The following is a 19,556-nucleotide window of genomic DNA, read 5'->3' on the forward strand; positions in this document are numbered from 1 at the left end:
AGGATCAAATGTGATAACATATGTAAAGTACTTTGTAAATCTTAAAGCATTCTCATATAATGCTGTCTCCCTTTATCATCTCAGCTCCTGACTGTAGCCACTAGGGCCATGCAGATCAGGGTTTATCTAAAGTCCAAGAGTTAGAACATCATTGTCATGAGTTCTAGATGAATGAATGAATGATGGGACCTTTGACCAGCCACCTATGAATCATGGTACTTCCCAGAAAGGAAGTTCTGCCCTGGGTCCTGAACTGAAGACATCCAGTTTCAGGAATGAAGACTTGACTCTATGAGTCTTTCTGCTTGCTAAGGCCAATGGATTACCATGGGGACTGTCCTAGAGGGTGGGGACAGCCCCTCCAATCTGATCTCTGCTGCCAGAGAGTTGGCACACTGCATGTTGTCCTGCTGCAGGGTTGTGTGGGAACTAACAGGTCTCGTGTTACAAACCTGTATGGAGATATTTTAGAGTAAACTTGTCTATCATGTAAAGATACCTGTTACATATAAGGTTCTGTGCTTGACAAAGAGATTTCAAAGACAGCTACAGTGTAGAAGGTGTCATATGTGATGAGTGTAAAGGAGAAATCTGGACAAAATGGCCTAGGAAAATTTGAGGAGATAGATACCATTTTCATCTGTGCCTGGACGAAAGGTGAAGAGGGTGGGGCAGATTAGAAAGGTTCCTGGGGGAAGTCCTGAAGGAAGAGAGACTTCAACTAGTGGAGATGAGGAAGGAGTGCATTTCAAGCATCCTCCAGGGTGGATGTGACCACCTGGACAAGGTAGATGGCTGGTATAGTCTCGTCATCCAGGTCAGTGTGAAATGAGGCTGAAAAGGCAAAATGGAATCAGATCAGGGAGGACCATGAATGCCAGGCTGATGAGTTTGTATTTTATCATGTAGGTAATAAAGGAGTCACTGAAGGATTCTGAAGCAGAGTGGTGACATGGGCAGACCTCATGCCTCTGCTTATGCCATAAGGAGATTGTTTGGCAGCCCTGTGAAGGATGAATGGGAGAATAATAGGGAGACTGAAGGGGAACCAGTTAAGAAAAGGGAAAAACTTCATGTAGAAGGTTATCCTTGAGTTTTAAGGGAAACAAGCGATTCTCAGGAGGTGAAGAGGGAAAGCCTTCCAAGCATGGGGGACAGCCAATGCAAAGGCATGGAAATGGGAGATGGAATACATATGTGGGATAGTCCTGAGTGGAGTGTAAAGGTTAAAGAAAGGAGCATAGATATTGCAGTAGTCAGGGGATACCATGTTGTAGAGACACTTGAATGCCAAGTAAAAGTATTTGAACTTAATTCATTAGTTATTAGGGAACAGCTGGAGGTTTTTGAAGGTAAGAGTGATGTGGTCATGCCTGTATGTTAGGAAGGCAATTTTGATAGTATATGAAAGATACGTTGAAATGGAGAGAGATTATAGGAGGGAAGAAGATCTGTTAGAAAACCATGGGAGCTTCCAGGGTTTGGGAAGGTCATTTCTCCAGAGTTCCTGATGTGTAAGCTGTTCCATAAACTCTGGGTAGGTAGAAAGAGGTGGTTACCTGAGCCAAGAAAGACTGGGTCAGTCACTGGGCAGAGTACCTGCCCATTAGAAAGCCAGAACCTGCCTTCCAAGGTGGGAAGACAAGGGCCCCAATGGGATGAACAACTTTTAAAAAAAGAAAGGAGAGTTTTCTGAGAAAGGGGCCAATACAAGCCAAGTCTACATTTGAGGCAAAGTGGTGCGACCAAGTAGCAGAGCCTTGTACACTGCAAATGTAGGATTCTGCAGGGCTTCTGTGTCATAGTGGCAGGCTGATGACACCACCTCAAACAGACTAGTTGGGGCTATGGGGGCCATCCTAATGGAGGCCAGAAAGTCACTTGTCAGAGGGAGGGCAGATTCTTCAGTGCATGTCACAAGAAGAGACCTGAGTTCTGACCTTTCCAAACTGTTTGATCTTGGTACAGGAAAAAGAGCCCTGGCTCAGAAATCACAGGACCTGGGTTTGAATCTCACTTCTGATCCCTGTGTGACTGGGGAAGCTCCTTAATCTCCCTGAGCATAAAGGAGATTATTTACAGAATATCTACAGATGAGAAGGTTTTGGATCAGATGATGTTTGAGACCCCTGAGAGCTGAAAGGGCTCTAGATTCATGATCCTATGTCCCCTTCTATGCTTTAGTTTCCTCTTTTGTAAAATTCAGCCAGTCATCCTCACTTTTCCAAAAAGTACCCCAGACATGAGAGCTCAGTTAGGGGAAAGAACTAGACCTATTATGTCATTGTTATAGGAAGTTCCTAGCATGGAAACTCCCTCTACCATCTTAGATCATCATGTTCTCGGTAACTTATAGTCTTAGAGAGTTACCTAGAACACGAGGTTAAGTGACTGAGGTAGGACTTGAACCCAGGTTTTCCTGGCTCTGAGATTGTCTTTCTCTTCCCTATGACATGCTACCTCTCTGATATTTATTATTCACTTTATTATGCCATTAGCCCCAGCCTCCCTCAGACTGAGCCAGAAAGATCAGCTAATATCCATCCTGGGCAAGGCTGGCTTGAGTACAGGACTTGAATGGTCCAGTGGTGGCCTCTATATTTGGCTGTTGGATCATTTCCAGAGTGGGGCAGCCACAAGGAGAAGGAAATGAGACACTGTGCCCAAGATCAACTGAAGGAATGGTGGATGTCTGGCCTGTTGAAGAGAAGCCTTGGGTGGGGGTGGGGCATGATAGCAATCGTGAAGTGTCTGTCAGTCTGTCACATGGAGGGGCATTGTTCTACTTGACCCCAGAAGACAGAGCTACAAGTCACTAATGGGAGGAAGTTGTAGGATGAGATCTTTGCTCAATATAAGTAGAACCTCTTAAAAAGTATAACTGTTTCAAAGTGGAATAAGACTTTTGGGGAAAGTAATTCTCTGTCATCAAAAGTCTTCAAGCAGTGACTGGATGGGGACTTGTCTAGGGTGGTAGTGTTGGACTAGTTCTTCCTTAGCTACTAGGTCCATGTGGGGTCTTTGGTAGTGCCCTCTCCCACTCTGAGCCTCAGTTTCTCCCTCAGGAAGACTGGACCATGAGGTCTCCAGGTTCCTCCTAGCTAGGGCATTCTGTGCTTTCTTCCTCCCAACTTCCTGCTAAAAGTTGCTTTTGAAAGCTCCACTGAATGGAGACTGGACTTTGTCATCCACCTCCCTCACACCTTTCACCCTGAGCCTAGGAAAGCCCCCAGGAGACCAGTCAGGGAGAGGCTCAGTGGCCATGTTATTTCTGGGCCCCAAGGAGATAGAGGGCAGATAGGAGGCAGGAACAAGCCAGGATGGGCTGTGATTATAGATAGGTTTCATAATCTGTATTTTTCCCTTAAGGAAATAATGCTGAGTGCTGAGCTGTCTCTGTTTCCCCTTTCTCCCCCTTCTCCCCCAGTCAGCAAGTCTTTGCTGACGGGAAGGCTGTTGGCCAAAGCTTGCCCAAGGAGGGTGGGACTAGAGGCGGGGTGACCAGAGATGTTTTCTGGTGAGACTGGAAGTTAAAGATTTTGTATTTTATCCTTGGTAATAGGAATCTGCCAAAGGCTTTTTGATGAGGGTCGAATGAGGTCAGGCTTATATCTTAGAAAGGTTATTTTGGCAATTGTGTGGCGTATGGATTGGAGAAGGGAGAGAGACTGGAAATATGAGCATCAATTAAGAGGTTATTGCCTTAGCCCAGATAGGAATTGAGATAGGCAGGGTTAAGTGACTTGCCCAGGGTCATATAGTTCTAAATGTCTGAGGCCAGATTTGAACTCATGTTTTTCCTGACTCCAGGACCAGCACTCTATCCACTGTACCACCTAGTTTCTGCATTGATTAAGCACCAGCTATGTGTGAGGCTCTGTGCTAAGGCTTAATACTTCCTCCTTGCCTCTTCCTTGTAGACTCCCCTGGCTGTCTTCGAAATTTATCTGTCACTGCCTACAGGAAGCCAGTTTTGATCTCCCCAATTGATCGTGCTATTTGCACTCAGAGATTACTTTGTATCGTATCACTTTGTGTCTGTTTCATGTATGACTTGCTTTGCTTTTCCATTTACACATTATTTTTCTCCCATAGAGTGTAAACTCCTTGAGGGCAGGGACTGTTTCGTTTTTGTCTTTGCCTAGCACGGTGCCTGGCACAGAGTAAGCATTCAGTAAATGAATGAGGGGATCAGAATAGATAGTCTCTAGATTTCCTTCCTGGGGGCAACAGGTAAGCATGGGGGATAGAGTGTGGGTTGTGAGTCAGAAATACTCATCGTACTGAGTTCAGATATTGCTCAGACACTAGCAATGTGACCCTGGTCAAGTCACTTTACCCTATCTGCCTCAGTTTCCTCATCTGTAAAATGAACTGGAGAAGGAAATGGCAAATCACTGTAGTATTTTGGCCAAGAAAACCCCAAATGGGGTCATGAAGAGCCAGACATGACTGAAACAACTGAACAACAACAAAGTTTCCTTCCAGTTCCAAATTTATGGCTGTATCTCCCAGTTACTGTGTATCTCTATCTTCCTCAGTCTCCCCGATCTCTGTGTGGGGAGTTGCTACAGTTGTGCAGGCGGGAGGACAGGAGACCGAGGCTTGGATCAGAGCTAAGGGGATGGAGGCAGAGACTAAGAGGGAGATTACATGGCAGAGATGGTAGTGTGGGAACAGCAAGGAGATTCCCATGGGGATAGGCAGATGGGCAGGATGACCTTCTGGCACTGTCCTCTTGTTCTGAGACATCCTTGGAGGCTCAAGGGTCATGGTACAGTGAGGAATCATCATGAGTCCATTTGGCCCATAGTATCTTTTTCTCCTGTAGCCTCCCCACAGAAGAGGAGAAGTCACCAGAGCCCGAGCTTGATGCACCTTCATCCCCGCTCTCCCAGATTCCCTCCCAGCCCCCTCCACTTTCCCTCAGTGCTCCAGAAATCCCCCCGAAGCCCTCCCGACCACTGCCTGAGTTTGGTGAGTCTTCTGTTTCTCTGAATTCCTAATAATCATTGTTTCTTAGGGTTCAGTGATTGTTCTTGACTGCTTTCCACTGATATTGTGTGGAGCCCAAGAAATGAGCTGGGTGGACTTTAAGGAAATGTGTATTTGGGGTAATTGTCCCCAAATTGCTCCTTTGCAGTTTTCTTGTGGGTTTGTGGGGGGCAAACTTAGCGTGGGGCTAATAGTTCTTCTTGAACTTTGAGAAGACACCAAGGATAGAAAGTTGGTACCAAAGCTCAACATTGCCTCTCCCTTAGCTTTGAAATTTACATGAATGTTGCAACTCTAGACCTGCAGTCAGATTTCTTTTTGGCTCACTGCCTGGTTTCCATATGGCTCCCTGTTTGGTTTCACTAGCCAAAAGCTTATTTTCCGTTAGTTGCCCTACCTGGTTTCCATTGGGTCCACAGCCTGCCTTCTGCCATGGCCTGGCTAGGTCTGGGCCATTATTTCCCGAGTTCTAGCTGAAAGATGCTTCCTCCCATTGTATCTTCTTCAACTGTCCAGTTAAAAGGGGTTCCTCTGTTCCAGATCACCTGTCAGACCTGGGAGCAGAAACCCATCCCCCTGTAAACTCTCCCACCCCACCCCCACCCTCCAAGTCTTTTCAGTGACAGGGATCATATACTGTCCTAGGCCAGCCCATTCCATTGTAGGACAAGCTGATATTAAGGAGTTTTCCTTCTATTTAGCCAAATTTCCCTCCCTGTGATTTCCCCACATTGTTCTGAGTATCCTCTAGGGACAAATAGAGCTTGCCTGTGTCTCTTTCTATGGAATAGTCCTTCAAATGGCTCCATGGTTCCATTTCAAGTCTCCTCTCCAGACTAAAAACCCCTCGATTTCTTTTATCCATACCTCATCTGGCCTGAGTTCTCGCTCCCTCTATCCTGTTTCATGTCTGGACAAGCTCTTGTCCTTGTAAATGTTCTCATCAGTTCTTCCACCAGTAGTCACCAGATGACCATTAGTCCTTGGCCCCACCCATGGTGTCCTCATTCCAGTGGCCCTGACTGACTATTCTACTGTAATGGGGTATCCTTCTCTCCTTGAGCTCATGGCCTTCTCCCTCCTTCCCTCCCTCACTCCCAACAGGATGTTGCTGGCTGTGGCGACGCCAGGAGTGGGCTGAACACCCCCTCTCTCTCTCACACTGCCTGTTATAAATAGCATTTCCTGCTCCACTCCACCTTCATGCTAAAAGGGCAGAATGAGGACAGCTTAGGGCAATGGAGACATTTCCTAGCATCAAGGATCTAGAGTGGGGAGAGGATTTTCGATAGCACCTCGTCCAGCTCCCTCATTTTACAGAGGAGGAAACCTAGGCCCAAAGACAAGTGACTTCTCTTAAAGTCAGAGCTAGGAAGTAGCAGAGTCTGAATTTAAATCCAGGTCCTGTGACCCTTTCCTTAGTGTGTAGCTGCTCTTTCTGGCCACAGTAATTCTGCGCCTTTCCCTGCTACTCCCCAAGACAGTGCTTAGCTCAGCCCTGAATTTGCTAGACCATTTAGAAGTTTCTTGAACTTGCTGTGGCATTTGTTCCTTGAGTGAGGGAGCTAATGCAGCCAGACCTGGAGGGAGGGAGCCTGTTGCTATGTGCTAGGTCCCCCTGCCCTCCAGGCTTAACTTTTGGGCCTCTTTCACAGATGATTCGGACTATGACGAGCCTCCTAAAGAAGGGTCACCACCCTCAAGCCCCGTCCCAGTGATGGTCAACAAGGTGGGGATGGTGGGGTAGGCTTGGGTGGGCTCAGCGGGCATCTGTCATCATGAATGCTGACTGTCTGTGTTCTCATGAGGCTGTCTGTCTGTCTTTAGTGTCTGTATGGGGCCACGTGTTTGCTTGTCTATCCATCTCCACACCTTATCTATTTGTTCAACCCACAGGATGGGAACCCTGGGAAAAAGGTGGGAGGGTTGAGTGTCTCCAGCATGATGTTAGGTGGCAGAGAATGGAGGGTGGTATAGAAGAGGGGCCACTGGGTCCACAGGGCAGGTATCACAGGACAGTATACAGCAAACATCTAAGATTCACTTGCCATATGTAGAGCCTTCTGCCAGGATCTGGGGAAGATCCAAAATTCAGATGTAAGATGCAGTCCCTGCCATCTTGGAACTCACAGTCTGGTTGGGGGAAGGGGATCATGGAGCACAGTAAATGTGGGAGATGTGGAAGCTGGAGGGTGCTGATCAAAAACTAAATTAGACGATGCCTTGGACTTCTTCACCCACCCCCTCATTATTTGGGACAAAGGCTGGGAAGCCTGAAGGAGCCTGTCCTGATCAGCCCAAGGCCACTTCACAGTCTGAGCATGACAGGGCTTTCCTCTTCTTGGATCCCTTGGGTGTAGATGGGGGAGGGCAGGGGACGCTGTTGATTAGCAGGGAGGATTAACCAGGGCTTCCCAATTCCTACCTAAGCTCAGCCGCCAGTAGGATTGGGGAGGAGGGCCAGTGAGACTGGACTTGGTGGGTGTGCCAGTTTGTATCTGTGTCGTGTGGGTGGGTAGGTGGTGACGGGCAAGGTAATGTAAAGAAAGTGTGAAACTGGCCTTGTCTCTTTTGGGGTTGGGGGCCAGGAAGGGAGGAGCCAGGGGGCTAGGTAGAGGGGTGGAGAAAGCCTGAGAGGGGAAGAGCCTGATCAAGGGTCTCTGGTGGGGGGCAGGAGGAGCCATCCCTGCAAGATGTCCCGAGGACTGTGAGCGTGGGCAGTCTGCTAAGTGAAGGTGACGAGCTTTCGGAGGATTCCCACTACTATGAGGACGTCCCCAAGTAGGAGCCAAGATCCCCCTTCCCCTGGTTCTTTCTATTCCCCCAGGGGAATGACCTCCCCCTGGCTGCCTTCTCCAGTGTCCCTCTAGTGTTCATCAGGGTCTCCAAATGCCCACCTCCCCTTCCCTCCCCCCCTTCCCTGGAGTCTCCTCTTTCAATTGCTCCTTACCTACCCTGTCCCTATGCTTTCCTCAGCGGCATATGGGATGATGTTGGTCTGAGATCCCCAAATCTCAGCAACACCTCAACCCCAGAGCTCCCCCTGAATTCTATGGAGGGGCCGCCCTGGACCTCAGCTTCCTCCACACCTGTCATCAAAGTTGGCTGGCTGGACAAGAACCCACCTCAGGGGTGAGTGATGACCCTATAGTCTCTCCTGCTTCCCCATGCCCCACCCATAATCTCCTTCTTCATAGTGTTTGGAAAATGTAGCTCTATCAATTAGTTCTGGCTTTAAGATCTTCCATTAGTAGGGCTGAGAAATTTCCTGTGGATGGTACTTAGGGATCTCTCATGCGCTTTGGGGCATATAGCAGGGAAGGATTTTGAGGTCATCTGGCCTAGTCCCTTGTCTCCAGGAAGATCTGTCCCCCATTCCCTGCAATCTCCACTGTCCTGTCCTTCCATGGACCTTAGATTCTAGAGGTGCTGTCTCATCCTGTCTCTTGTCATTTCCCTTGCCCCTCGCAACCTTGGGATCTCTTCTTCAGTTCAAGGCCACCTACCTCTCCAGGTGGATGACAATCAGGCCTCCTAAGTCCTCTCAGTCCAGTCTCAGTCTCTATCCCATGAAACCTGTTTGTGGGTCCCTGACCATGGAATGGTGGACCCTGGAAGCCTGACTGCCTATAACTATCTTTTCCTAAGGCCCCACATATCCTACAGTGCTAGATCTTACATCTATCAGAAGCGATGGGTCAGGCTGGACTCTGATTACCTACGGTACTTTGACAGTGACAAGGTGAGACTCCAGGAGATTCTGAACTGAGCCCTGACCCTGGCCCCTGACAACCTTGATCCCACACTGAGTCTTGACCCAAACACTAGACTGAGATCCAATTCTATCCCCAGACTGAGTCCTTATCTTGGCCTCTAAAAGAACATTGATCCTAAGCTGATGGCTCAGTAGATAGTGTGCTGGACTGGAGGCAGGATATTCTGAGCGTAGATCCAGCCTCAAACATTTCCTAGCTGTGTGACCCTGGGCAAGTCACTTCACTTCTGTCTGCCTTAGTTTCCTCAACTATGAAATAGGGATAATACTACCCAATCCTACCCTACCTCCCGTCTGTTGTAAGGATCAAATGAGATAATATTTGTAAAAAGCACTTAGTCTAGTGTCCAGCACATAGTAGGTGCAACCCTGTCTCATTCTCTTCAAGATCAGAAACCTGATCTTGACCCTGGAATAAGGCCTAACCTACCCTCCAGATTGAACCTGTCTTGTACCAGAGCCCAATTCCTTCATTAACCCTACAGAGAAGGAAAGGATAAGGAAAGAGAAGCCATTTTGAGGGAGCTCTGGAGGGTTGGGCCTTGGGGAGCTAGCTCTTTGAGTAACTCACCCTTTGAGTAGCTGTCATCCTCTTCCTTCTCCCTCCCTTCTCATGCTCTAGGATGCTTATTCCAAGCGTTTCATCCCTGTCTCCTCCATCTCTCGAGTTTCTGGCATCAGCGACCAGAAGTTTGAAGTCATCACACACAACCGGACCTTTGTCTTCCGGGCTGAGAGCGATGGTGAGGGGGGGATAGAAGAGGGCTGAGGAAGGGGCATTGAGAGTCAGGAAAAGCATTCTCTCCAAGTGAAGAAGAAGACAGAGCCCTGTTCCTAGCACTGTCTCCCTGTCATCCTACCCTAGGCTAAAGGGGACAGACCCCCGCATTCACAACATGGGCATTGAAGCTGAGCTGAAGGAGCATGGGGAATTTAGGGGTTGGAGAATGAAGACCTGATTAGAACTGGGGGTTAACTCAGTAGGGGTTCTTGGCAAGAAGTGATCATTGATTAGGAGAGGAAAGAGCTGAGGGAAAAGGAGAGGATGGGATCTCAGAACTGGATCTTCCCCTTGCTTTGCCCCATATAGCTGAGCGGAAGGACTGGATGCAGGCCCTTCAGCAGGCAGTGGAGGAGCAACGGGACCGGACCCGGCTCTCAAAGGCTAGCCCCCTGGAGCCTCACTGCTCTTGGATCCCTGACCAAGCTGGCAGCCTAGAGCTTCGAGGGGTGAAGAGCAAGCTCTATGTGGTGGTGGCTGGTGACAAAGTGCTACTGTATAAGAACTTGGAGGTGGGCACGAGAACTTGGAGATGGGCATGAGAAGAGCCCAGGGGAGCCAGAGGAGTAAAGGAATGGGGGCCAGAATCCCCACTTCACCCACATCCCCTCCTATACCTTTATCCCCTCCTCCCATCCCCCCAGCATCCTCATCTTCTCCAATACCATCATTCCCCCCTTCACTCTCATCCCTATCCCCTCCTTTTCCCATCCCAACCCCCCCACCCCCTTACCTCCATATGTTGTCTTGAAACTCCAATTCTAGCCTCATCTTTTTTTCCAGGAATACCAGATGGGTATAGGCATCACTTTCATTGATATGAGCGTGGGCAATGTAAAAGACTCTGATCGGAGAAGCTTTGATCTCACCACTCCTTATCGGATCTTCAGGTGAGCTTCTCTGACTCCCAGTTCTTCTGTGCCCAAGCCACCTGCTTTTCTCATCCCTGTCCTTCTTATTGCAGCTATCTCACCCCCTTCAGATAACTAACCACCCCCATTTTTAGGCTTCTTTTCTCACCCAGTCTTGGGCTCCTCTCACCTCTTCCATTCCAGTCCCTCTTACCACCTCAGTCCTCAGGTGACTCCTCTACCCCAATCCAGTCCCTTAGACTTCAGACAACCCTACCCTCCACATCCTCCTTTCTCAAGTCATTTGTCTCCTTCAGTTTTATCCCCATTTTGGACACCCTAACCGTCTCACCTGCTGTATCCATGATTGGTTACCTAGCTCCTCTCCTACCTCGAAAAACCAACTCTTCCAATGCCATTGTCATCAGACCATTCAGCTATTCCATCTCTGTCTATTTTGATGTTGAATAAGGTGTCTTACTTTCTCCGTCCTTTGTCGCCTCTTCCAGCTGCAAGCTCTTTGCATACCAGACGACTTTCTCCCCTTTGCCTCTGTCTTCTACAACCCTTGGGCTGATTACCTTTCCTCACCATGGGCCATCCTATTGGCACCATCCCCCTTTGTCCCCCATTATCTCCCTCAAGCCTTGCTCATCACTCATATCCCCCTAGTTTCTCAGCTGAGTCAGAGTCGGAGAAGGCAGAGTGGCTGGAGGCCATGCAGGGCGCCATTGCAGAGGCCCTGTCTACCATGGATGTAGCTGAGAAGATCTGGGCTGATGCCCCTAACCAACTCTGTGCAGACTGTGGGGCCCCCCATCCAGACTGGGCCTCCATCAACCTCTGCCTTGTGATTTGCAAGAGATGTGCAGGTACATGACTCTTAGCCATCCCACTATAAACATGGAAGCTGGTGTGCTCTTGGGGCAGCTTCCTGGAGAAGGGCAGCCTTGAGAAGGTGGAAGAATTCAGGGTTCAGAGCTCTGGACTTCTGTAGTCAAGAGACCTGGGAGTCTGATGCTTACCAGCAGTGTGACCTTGGGCAATTTGCGACCCTGTTCTGGACCTCAGTCTCTTTATCATTAAATGGGAAAATTGATAGCACAATGTCTGTCACTGAAGGTTGTGAGGGTTTTGTAAGTGCCCATCATTCTGGGAATGACAGCAGGGATTCTTATATGATTCAGTGAGTTAGAAGAAAGAGGAAATGCCAAGAGAATGCATGACACTGAGTGTGGGAGAGGACGTACCCTTCAGTTGGGTTGGAATATATACTTTATGAAGGAGAGTTCTGTGAAATAAAAGTGCCAAATGGTCTAGAGCCTCAGATGCTAGGCTGAGTTTGGGCAAAGAGATGTGGCTAGATGGCAGGACTTGTGAAAAAGACCAGGAGGTCTTAATGGACCACAAGTGTCCCCTCCCCTCCCCAAGTCCTAGTCTTAGGGCTGGAAGAAAGCTCAGAGGCCAGTCTTTGCATTCCCAGTGCCTAGCTCAATGGTTGCTTGGTCCAATCCCTATGTGAGCAGGATTTTCCCTCTACAACATTCTATTCAGTTCAATTTATCAAGCATTTCTTAAGTATTACCTTTGTGCCAGGGGCTGTTCTGGGCACTGGGGTCACAGGGTAAAGCATGTCGTTGCCCACAACATGCTTGCAATCTACTAAGAGATTATATCAGGAATTAAGTGTAAAGTGATTTCAGTGCAGGGACTGAGGTAAAGCTACCGGTGACCAGGTGCTTCTCACTGGAAAAGCCCCACATGGCTTCTTGTGGGAGGCGCCCTTGAACAGAGAACCCTGAAGGATCCAGGGATCCTAAGAGAAGATGGGGCCCTGGGGTTAGAGTGAGGAAGTCCTGGGCTCAGATCCCACCTGAGCAGATCACTTAACCTCTCTGTGCTTCAGTTTCTCCAAATGAGGGAGTTAGACTCATTACCTCTAAGGTTGCTTCTAGCTCAAAAACTGTGATCTCTGTGATAGTCACTCTGCTAGCACCCAAGTAAGCTTGGGGACCTCAGTGACATGTCTCCACTGAAATAGGTAAATGTAAAATACATACAAGATAAAGACATAGTCTTGGGAGGGCAGGGCATGAACAATAGGGGCACTCAGGAAATCTTGGCATCAGCACTTGGGCTGGGCCTTGAAGGGAGTTAGGGATTCCAAAAGCTGGAGATGAGAGGGAGAAATAGATCAGGCGTGACGCATCCATTCAAAAGTAGGAAAATGGGAGAAAGAATGTGGGTGAGGGGTGATGAGGCCCTGGCCTAGTTAGGGTCATGGTCTTGTGAATGGAGAGAAGAGGACAGATGTGAGACGGGTTAATTTGGATTCTATGAGATTTGGCAAAGAGTGGAAGGTCAAATTTGTGGACATAGTTGTGACCAGAAGAATGATGGTGCCCTACATAGAAGTAGGGAGATGAGGGAAGGGCTGCTGCAGGAGAAAAAAGAATTAAGTGTGATTGTTGGGAAGTTTTTCCTCCTGTCCAGTTGAAAATAGCCTTTCTTGACTCAAACCCAGGTATGTTGACTTCTAGTTCAGAGCTCACTTCATTGGATCACACTGCTTTTCTCCCTTTCTCGTCTTCCCTCTCCATCTTCTTTCTTCCCCTATTTCTCTGCCCCGATTCCCCCCATCCCCCAGTTTACCTCTTGCCCATGTATGCGTCCATCCCCTAGGCAGGATGTGAGAAAGGTGGCTCCTTGGGGGAAGGAAAGTGTGAGAAAGGGTAAGGCTCCCTACCTGGTCAGCTGTGACACTTGGCATCCCTGTACCCCTCTGTCCCCAGGGGAGCATCGATGGCTGGGGCCTTCAGTCTCCAAGGTTCGGAGCTTGAAGATGGACCGGAAAGTGTGGACAGAGGATCTGATTGAGGTGAGGATGTCCTATTCTCCCTTTCCTTTTCCCAGAACTTTCTGTTTTTGCAGCAGGGGGATGGACTCTTGACTGCCCTCAATTCTACACCCCCCCCCTCCAACCCCGCCTCCCCTTGCCCAAAGATCAAAGAAAATCCAACCCAAGCGGCAGCTGAGCCTGGAGACTCCAACAACAGAGGAAGCCCCCTCCCTGACCCAGCCCCTGAAAGTGATCCTCCTGGGCCTAGACAGGAATATTTGGCCTGGGGTGTGTGTATATCAGTGGGGTGTGTGTATCTTGGGTTGGGGAGTTGGGGTAGAGGGCTTGTTTCCAAAAGCCCGCCCTCCTCATCAGGAGACAGACAGATGCTCCCCACCCCCTACCCAAGCTTTGAGAACCTCAGGAATGTAATGTTCCAGATGTTGGGTGGGGCAGAGCTGGCAGCTGGAAGCTCCCCTATCCCTCCCCTTCCCTCCCCGATAAATGTCTATCTTTCTATTCTCTTGATGTCTGTCCACTCCCTAAATACTCCTTTCTCCATTCTGTTTACTCCCTAAATGTCTATGCATTTATCTGTCTGTCCCCTTCCTAAAAATCTGTTTTCTAAATAGATGTCCATCTATCCTCTCTAAATATCTGTCTTTTGTTTAAACACCTGTCTATCTGGTTGTTTGCTTTATAAATGTCTTCCCATCTGTCTACTTCTTGAATATTGATCTGTTTTTGCCCAAAGAGCTGAGCCCAGGGCCCAGGCTAGGACAGAAGGAAGTTTAAGTACTGACTTAAGCTAGACCCTTCCCAGGCTCTTTGCCTCAGTTTTTCTTTATGGAGAGAGGGACATGGAATGTCAGGAAGGAGCACTATTGCTGTCAGTACTAGTTCCTGACCTTTCCTACTCCAAATTCTGTATTCTCAGCTCTTTCATCATCTGGGGAATGAGGCTGGAAAGAGGTTCTGGGCAGCCAATGTTCCCCCTAGTGAAGCCCTGCACCCTAGCAGCAGCCCTGAGGACCGGCGGCACCACCTGGAGGCCAAGTACCGTGAGGGCAAGTACCGCCGGTATCACCGTTTCTTTGGCAAGCAAGAAGAGCTTGATAAGGTCAGCTTGAGTGTGTGCTCTGGGGGGTGGCATCTGTAAGACAGCTGAACTGGCTGCCTTGTACTGTGGGGCTATCCCTGCGACCACCAGCTATGCCACCCCTGGACTGTTGGAAGTGCTGGAGACTGCTGGGTACCTCGCTTGTGGTCTAGGGCTTGGGATTTGAGGTCCCAGAGCATAGAGGAACCTTAGAAAGTGACCATGCTCCAGGTTATTAGCACTGATGTCCTCATGATCATCTGACATCCCCTACCCCCTTTCCTTGAATCCTTTTGTCTGTCTGGATGGGGTACCCTGTTCTCCACCCCTCACCCCCTTCTTTCTCTACCCTGCCTACCCTGATATGCTTCTCCCTAGTCTCATCCTTTCCTTCTCCTAGAATAAATACTAGTGAAGATGATGATGATAAAAGATACTGATGTGGGGTGTCCCAGAAGTCTTCATTTGGTTTTAAGCTTTAATAACACAAGACTTTTGGGATGCCCTCTGTCACAGTTTAAGGTCTAAAGAGTGCTTTGCCTTTGTTATCTCCTTTGCACTTCTTAACGAGCTTGGAAGGTCAGTATCAGTAGATCCACTATTCACCCCATTTTTGCATGCTAGGTGAAGAGCTGGGAGGGACCTTGGGTGCCCCCACTCCAGTGTCATCCCCTGTTCTGCTGATGGTACAAAACATGAGATCCCAAGAGGTGAAGGTCACACAGTTCCTATTGAACCTCCCCAGAGGTGGGATTTGAACCCCACGTGTCCTGATTTCTTCAAGGCTAGTATTTTCCCCACTATCACAAGGTACTGGAGGACATCCTAGATCTTTGGATCAATGAGTATTAGTTACAGAGGAAGACACAAGAACAGAGAGGAGGAGTCACTGGCCCAAAGTCACCGTTTAGCCAGTAGCAGAGCCAGGATTCTAAGCAGGGGCCTTAGTACATAATATGTTGGATGTCTGAATCTAAGGGGCTCTTAGAGACTAGTTAATCTATTCCCTTCATTTTACATGTGGGCGTTCCAGCTCTGACATTCTGTGTTCTAAGGGCCCAGTTAGCTCTTACATCTTGAGTTCTAATGGCCCTCTCAGCTCTGACATTCTGTATTCTAAGTGCCCTGTTAGCTCTGACATCTTGTGTTCTAATGGCCTTCCCAGCTCTGACATTCTGTGTTCTAAGGGCCCTCCTAGCTCTGACATTGGGTGTTCTAAGGACCCTCCAGCTCTGACATTCTGTGTTCTAAGGGCCCTCCCAGCTTTGACATTGGGTGTTCTGAGGGCCTCCCAGCTCTGACACTCTGTGTTCTAAGGACCCTCCCAGCTCTGACATTCTGTGTTCTAAGGGCCCTGTTAGCTCTGACATCTTGTGTTCTAGTGGCCCTCCCAGCTCTGACACTCTGTATTCTAAGGCCCCTCCTAGCTCTGACATTGGGTGTTCTAATGGCCCTCCCAGCTCTGACATTCTGTGTTCTAAGGCCCCTCCTAGCTCTGACAGTCTGTGTTCTAAGGACCCTCCAGCTCTGACATTCTGTGTTCTAAAGGCCCTCCCAGCTCTGACATTCTGTGTTCTAACAGCCCTCCCAGCTTTGACATTGGGTGTTCTGAGGGCCCTCCCAGCTCTGACACTCTGTGTTCTAAGGACCCTCCCAGCCCTGACATTCTGTGTTCTAAGGCCCCTCCCAGCTCTGACACTCTGTGTTCTAAGGACCCTCCCAGCTCTGACATTCTATGTTCTAAGGGCCCTCCAAGCTGTGACACTGTGTTCTAAGGCCTTCCCAGCTCTGACATTCTATGTTCTAAGGTCTCTCCCAGCTGTGACATTCTGTTTTCTAAGGTCCCTCTCAAATCTGACATTCTGGGTTCTAAGGGCCTTCCCAGCTCTGACACTCTGTATTCTAAGGACCCTTCCAGCTCTGACATTCTGTGTTCTAAGGAACCTTCCAGCTCTAATTCTGTGTTCTAAGGGTTCCCCCAGCTCTGATGTTTTGTGTTTTGTGTTTTCTGAGCTGATGATTCTGTTCTAACCCAAGTTTCCTATCCAATACTCCACACCACCAGCTGCTCCCCTCCTTTTTCCCTCCTGTCTTGCACCCTCCCTTCTTGCTGCTTTGTCCTGCCAAAGGGAGCAGGCCTGACGCCCAGTGCTATTTCCTGCTGGGCTCATGGAAACCAGCTGGGCTGCTCCGAACTAGTTCCCCTAGGCCCCATACCCCTCCAAGGTGTAGCGAGGCTCCCTGAAGGCCTCAGGGGCTCCAGCCCTGCACCATGATAGGTCCAGGGCATGAGTGGTTTTGTAGACTTCTTTGGGCCATTTGGGACCTGAGATGAACTTTCCATCAGTCTCTGCCTCAGAATAGGAGGCTGGACACTCAGTTCTCAGTCCTCTCCCTCCCTCGGTATACATGCTCGCTTCCTAGGCTGTGTGTGTGTGTGTGTGTGTGTGTGTGTGTGTGTGTGTGTGTGTGTGTGTGTGTGTGTGTGTGTGTGTGTGTGCTTGTGTGTGTGTGTGCTTGTGTGTGTGTGTGCTTGTGTGTGTGCTTGTGTCCTGAGGCAAGGGTTCTGCACAAGATGAGCCCTGGTGAAAACCTCCCTCTTCGCCTCCTGAGCAGCCCCACCCCACACCAGTCCTAAAGCAAGGCTGAACCACCTCTGAGCTCTGGGACCCAAGACTCTGGCTCCCTACCCAGGCCTAGCCAGGGTGAAGGAATTGGCTGGGTTCAGGGAGCCTGGGCAGGGCCAGGCGGCTCCCATTGGAGGGGCCAGCAGGCGGGGGGTGAGGAATTCACATGTGGGAGGACTTTACTGTAGAATCATCCCGCCTTCTTCAGCCCTATCCTTCCCTCCCCTCCCCGAGGCCCCAGAGAAACTCGAGAGAGGCTGAGCTTACACTGGATTCGGCCACAGATCGGGACCCAGACCCAGGAAACAGCTGCCCTGGGGGGTATTCAGCTTCAGGGTGAAGCCAGAGTCTGAGCTGTGACCCTGACCTGGCCTGATTCCCTCCCCTCCATCTCTCCCCCTACTCTTGTCTCCTTTCTCTCCTGTCCCTCCTTCTCTGGTCACTCTCCTTCTTTTCTTCCCTCCCTCTCTTTCTCCCTTTGCCTTCCTTTCTTTCTGTCTTATCCCTCTTCTCTTTCTCTGGGACTTCCCTTCTTCCCCCATCCGTGTGTCTGTCTCTCTCCCCTTCCCTTTGTCCCAGTCTCCTGGCTCGTCCGTTTCTCCTTTCAGACCTGTCTCCTTCCACTCTCTCTCCCTCTGTAGTTATCTGGTCTCTCTTCCTCAGTCTTCTTCTCTGCTTCTCTGTCTTCTTCCCTTTGCTTCTCTCCCCTTTTCTTTTTCTCCCTTTGCCCCTTCCACCTCCCTCCATCTCCAGGACTGTCCCTTTGTGTGTCCTGCTCTGTCCCTCTTTCCCTGGGTGCTCTTTTCCCGTCCCTCCCCCACCTTGAGCTTTCTCTTTCTCCCCTTCTTTCCCTGGCCTTCTGGTTCCCCATTTTTCAGTCATTTTTGGTACCCTCAGCACTTAGCACAAAGCCTGGCATGGCTCTTAATGTATGCTTGTTGACTGACTGATTGTTCCCTGTTTTTGTCTCTCCCTGCATCTCTCCCTCCTCCCCTGCTTCTCCTGCCCCACCACGGCCCCCTTTCCTGTTCCCCCTAGCTCTGCTGTCAGGTACCCCCTGTGCCTGGGACTGGCTACCGTTGCTATGGGAGGGGGGAGGTTTGGGGAGAAACAGAAGAGCAGCATCTCTCCTCTGTCCTGGGCCTGAGCCAGCTCCATCTTCCCCCGTGCCCCCAGGCCCTTTGTGTGGCTGTCACCACCACCGACCTCGAAGAGACACAGGCCCTGCTGGGCTGTGGGGCGGCCATCAACTGCTTCTCAGGGGACCCTGCAGCCCCCACGCCCTTGGCCGTGGCCAGGCAGGCTGGGCAGAGGCTGCAGATGGAGTTTCTCAGGAACAACCAGACCTCTGGTAAGGGGGAAGGGACTGGCCACATACATCCGTGTGTATGTGTTGGGGATGGTATGTGTATATGTGCCAGTCTGCAGTGTGTCTGACTCTGCAGAAGTCAGCATTTGTGTGTCTCTTGTTCTCAGTGTGTTTGTGTATGATTGTATTTGTGTGCTGTTATGTGTATGTGAGAATGAGATATGGAGTCAAGAACAGAAAAGCTAGAGTACCCTTGTAAATATGAGCTGTGTCCCCCCCAGGGTGAGTCACAGGGTGTCTGGGATTCTTGGTCAAGAGTCATTGATTTTACTCCAGCAACGGTCCTGGCCTCCCCTCACTTGTCCTGCAGGGGTTGGGGGGAACTTAGGGGTTTGAGTCCTGGTCATTCCTCAGGCTCAGGGACCCCAGGAGTGGAGTGAGACCTTGGGGAGCTCCAAGTCTGAGAGGAGAGATATAACCCCTGCCCTCAGAGAAACTGTCTGCCTAGCAGGATGGAATAAGTATTTGTTAGGCACCTACTATGTGCCAAGTCCTATGCTAAGCACTTTACAAATATCTCATTTGATCCTCACAACAACCCTGTAAGGTAAGCACTGTTACCGTCCCCATTTTATGATTGAGGAAACTGAGGTAAACAGAAGTTAAAGTGACTTACCCAGGGTCACACAGCTAGTAAGTGTCTGAGGCTGGATTTGAATTCAGGTCTTGCTAACTCAGGGTCCAGCTCTCTATCCACTGTGTCACTTAGCAGATTATACCTGGGCCACAGTTTGGGGGTTGAACTCTCCAAGCTTGGACTGACAAGACCTTGTGAAAGGGGATTAAGGACTGTGAGGCCATCAGGGTCAGGGACCTTGGTCAGTAGATGTCTGGACTAGTGACTTCCTGGAGCCTTTGTCTAGGGCAGGGGAAGGACCACACACCCAGGAGCCACAAGCAGCCACCACACACCCAGGAGCCATGGCAGGCGCAGCCTAAATCGTGTGTGCCTTCCGCTGGGAGGCTTGGAGCATGACCGACCAGCTGGTAGGACCACAGAGGAGGGTGGGCTTAGCCGGCTGGCTGGCCCACCCGGGCTGAGGCATGGGGTCTCTCAGGGCCAGGGAGCATCAGTCAGGCAGTCAGAGCTGATGAAGTGTCTGCTGAGACTGCACACTGCACTTGGCACCAGAGGAGATGAGCTGTTTGACTCAGATATAGTTGCTAGCTCTGTGGAGCATGCATTCTGGATGAAGGAGAAGACCCCTCCTCCTCTCTCT

The 19,556-nt window shown here is 49.8% G+C and overlaps 1 protein-coding gene across 10 annotated transcripts in view; it reads left to right on the plus strand.

Moving 5' to 3' along the window:
- Positions 1-19,556, plus strand: part of ARAP1 (ArfGAP with RhoGAP domain, ankyrin repeat and PH domain 1) — a 104,449-nt gene that overhangs the window by 52,443 nt on the left and 32,450 nt on the right. For 9 of the 10 annotated variants that reach the window (XM_072610949.1, XM_072610951.1, XM_072610947.1 and 6 more), the window contains 12 exons: positions 4,832-4,977; positions 6,651-6,724; positions 7,670-7,776; positions 7,972-8,127; positions 8,644-8,737; positions 9,393-9,513; positions 9,861-10,063; positions 10,335-10,441; positions 11,075-11,274; positions 13,195-13,280; positions 14,179-14,361; positions 18,144-18,318. In XM_072610949.1, the coding sequence (XP_072467050.1) occupies positions 4,832-4,977; positions 6,651-6,724; positions 7,670-7,776; positions 7,972-8,127; positions 8,644-8,737; positions 9,393-9,513; positions 9,861-10,063; positions 10,335-10,441; positions 11,075-11,274; positions 13,195-13,280; positions 14,179-14,361; positions 18,144-18,318 (1,652 nt within the window). Of the gene's footprint in view, positions 1-4,831; positions 4,978-6,650; positions 6,725-7,669; positions 7,777-7,971; positions 8,128-8,643; positions 8,738-9,392; positions 9,514-9,860; positions 10,064-10,334; positions 10,442-11,074; positions 11,275-13,194; positions 13,281-14,178; positions 14,362-18,143; positions 18,319-19,556 lie in introns of those variants that run through there. The other variant, XM_072610956.1, reaches the window with a different exon arrangement.

Source organism: Notamacropus eugenii, chromosome 5, assembly GCF_028372415.1.
Source record: "Notamacropus eugenii isolate mMacEug1 chromosome 5, mMacEug1.pri_v2, whole genome shotgun sequence".
NCBI lineage: Eukaryota > Metazoa > Chordata > Mammalia > Diprotodontia > Macropodidae > Notamacropus > Notamacropus eugenii.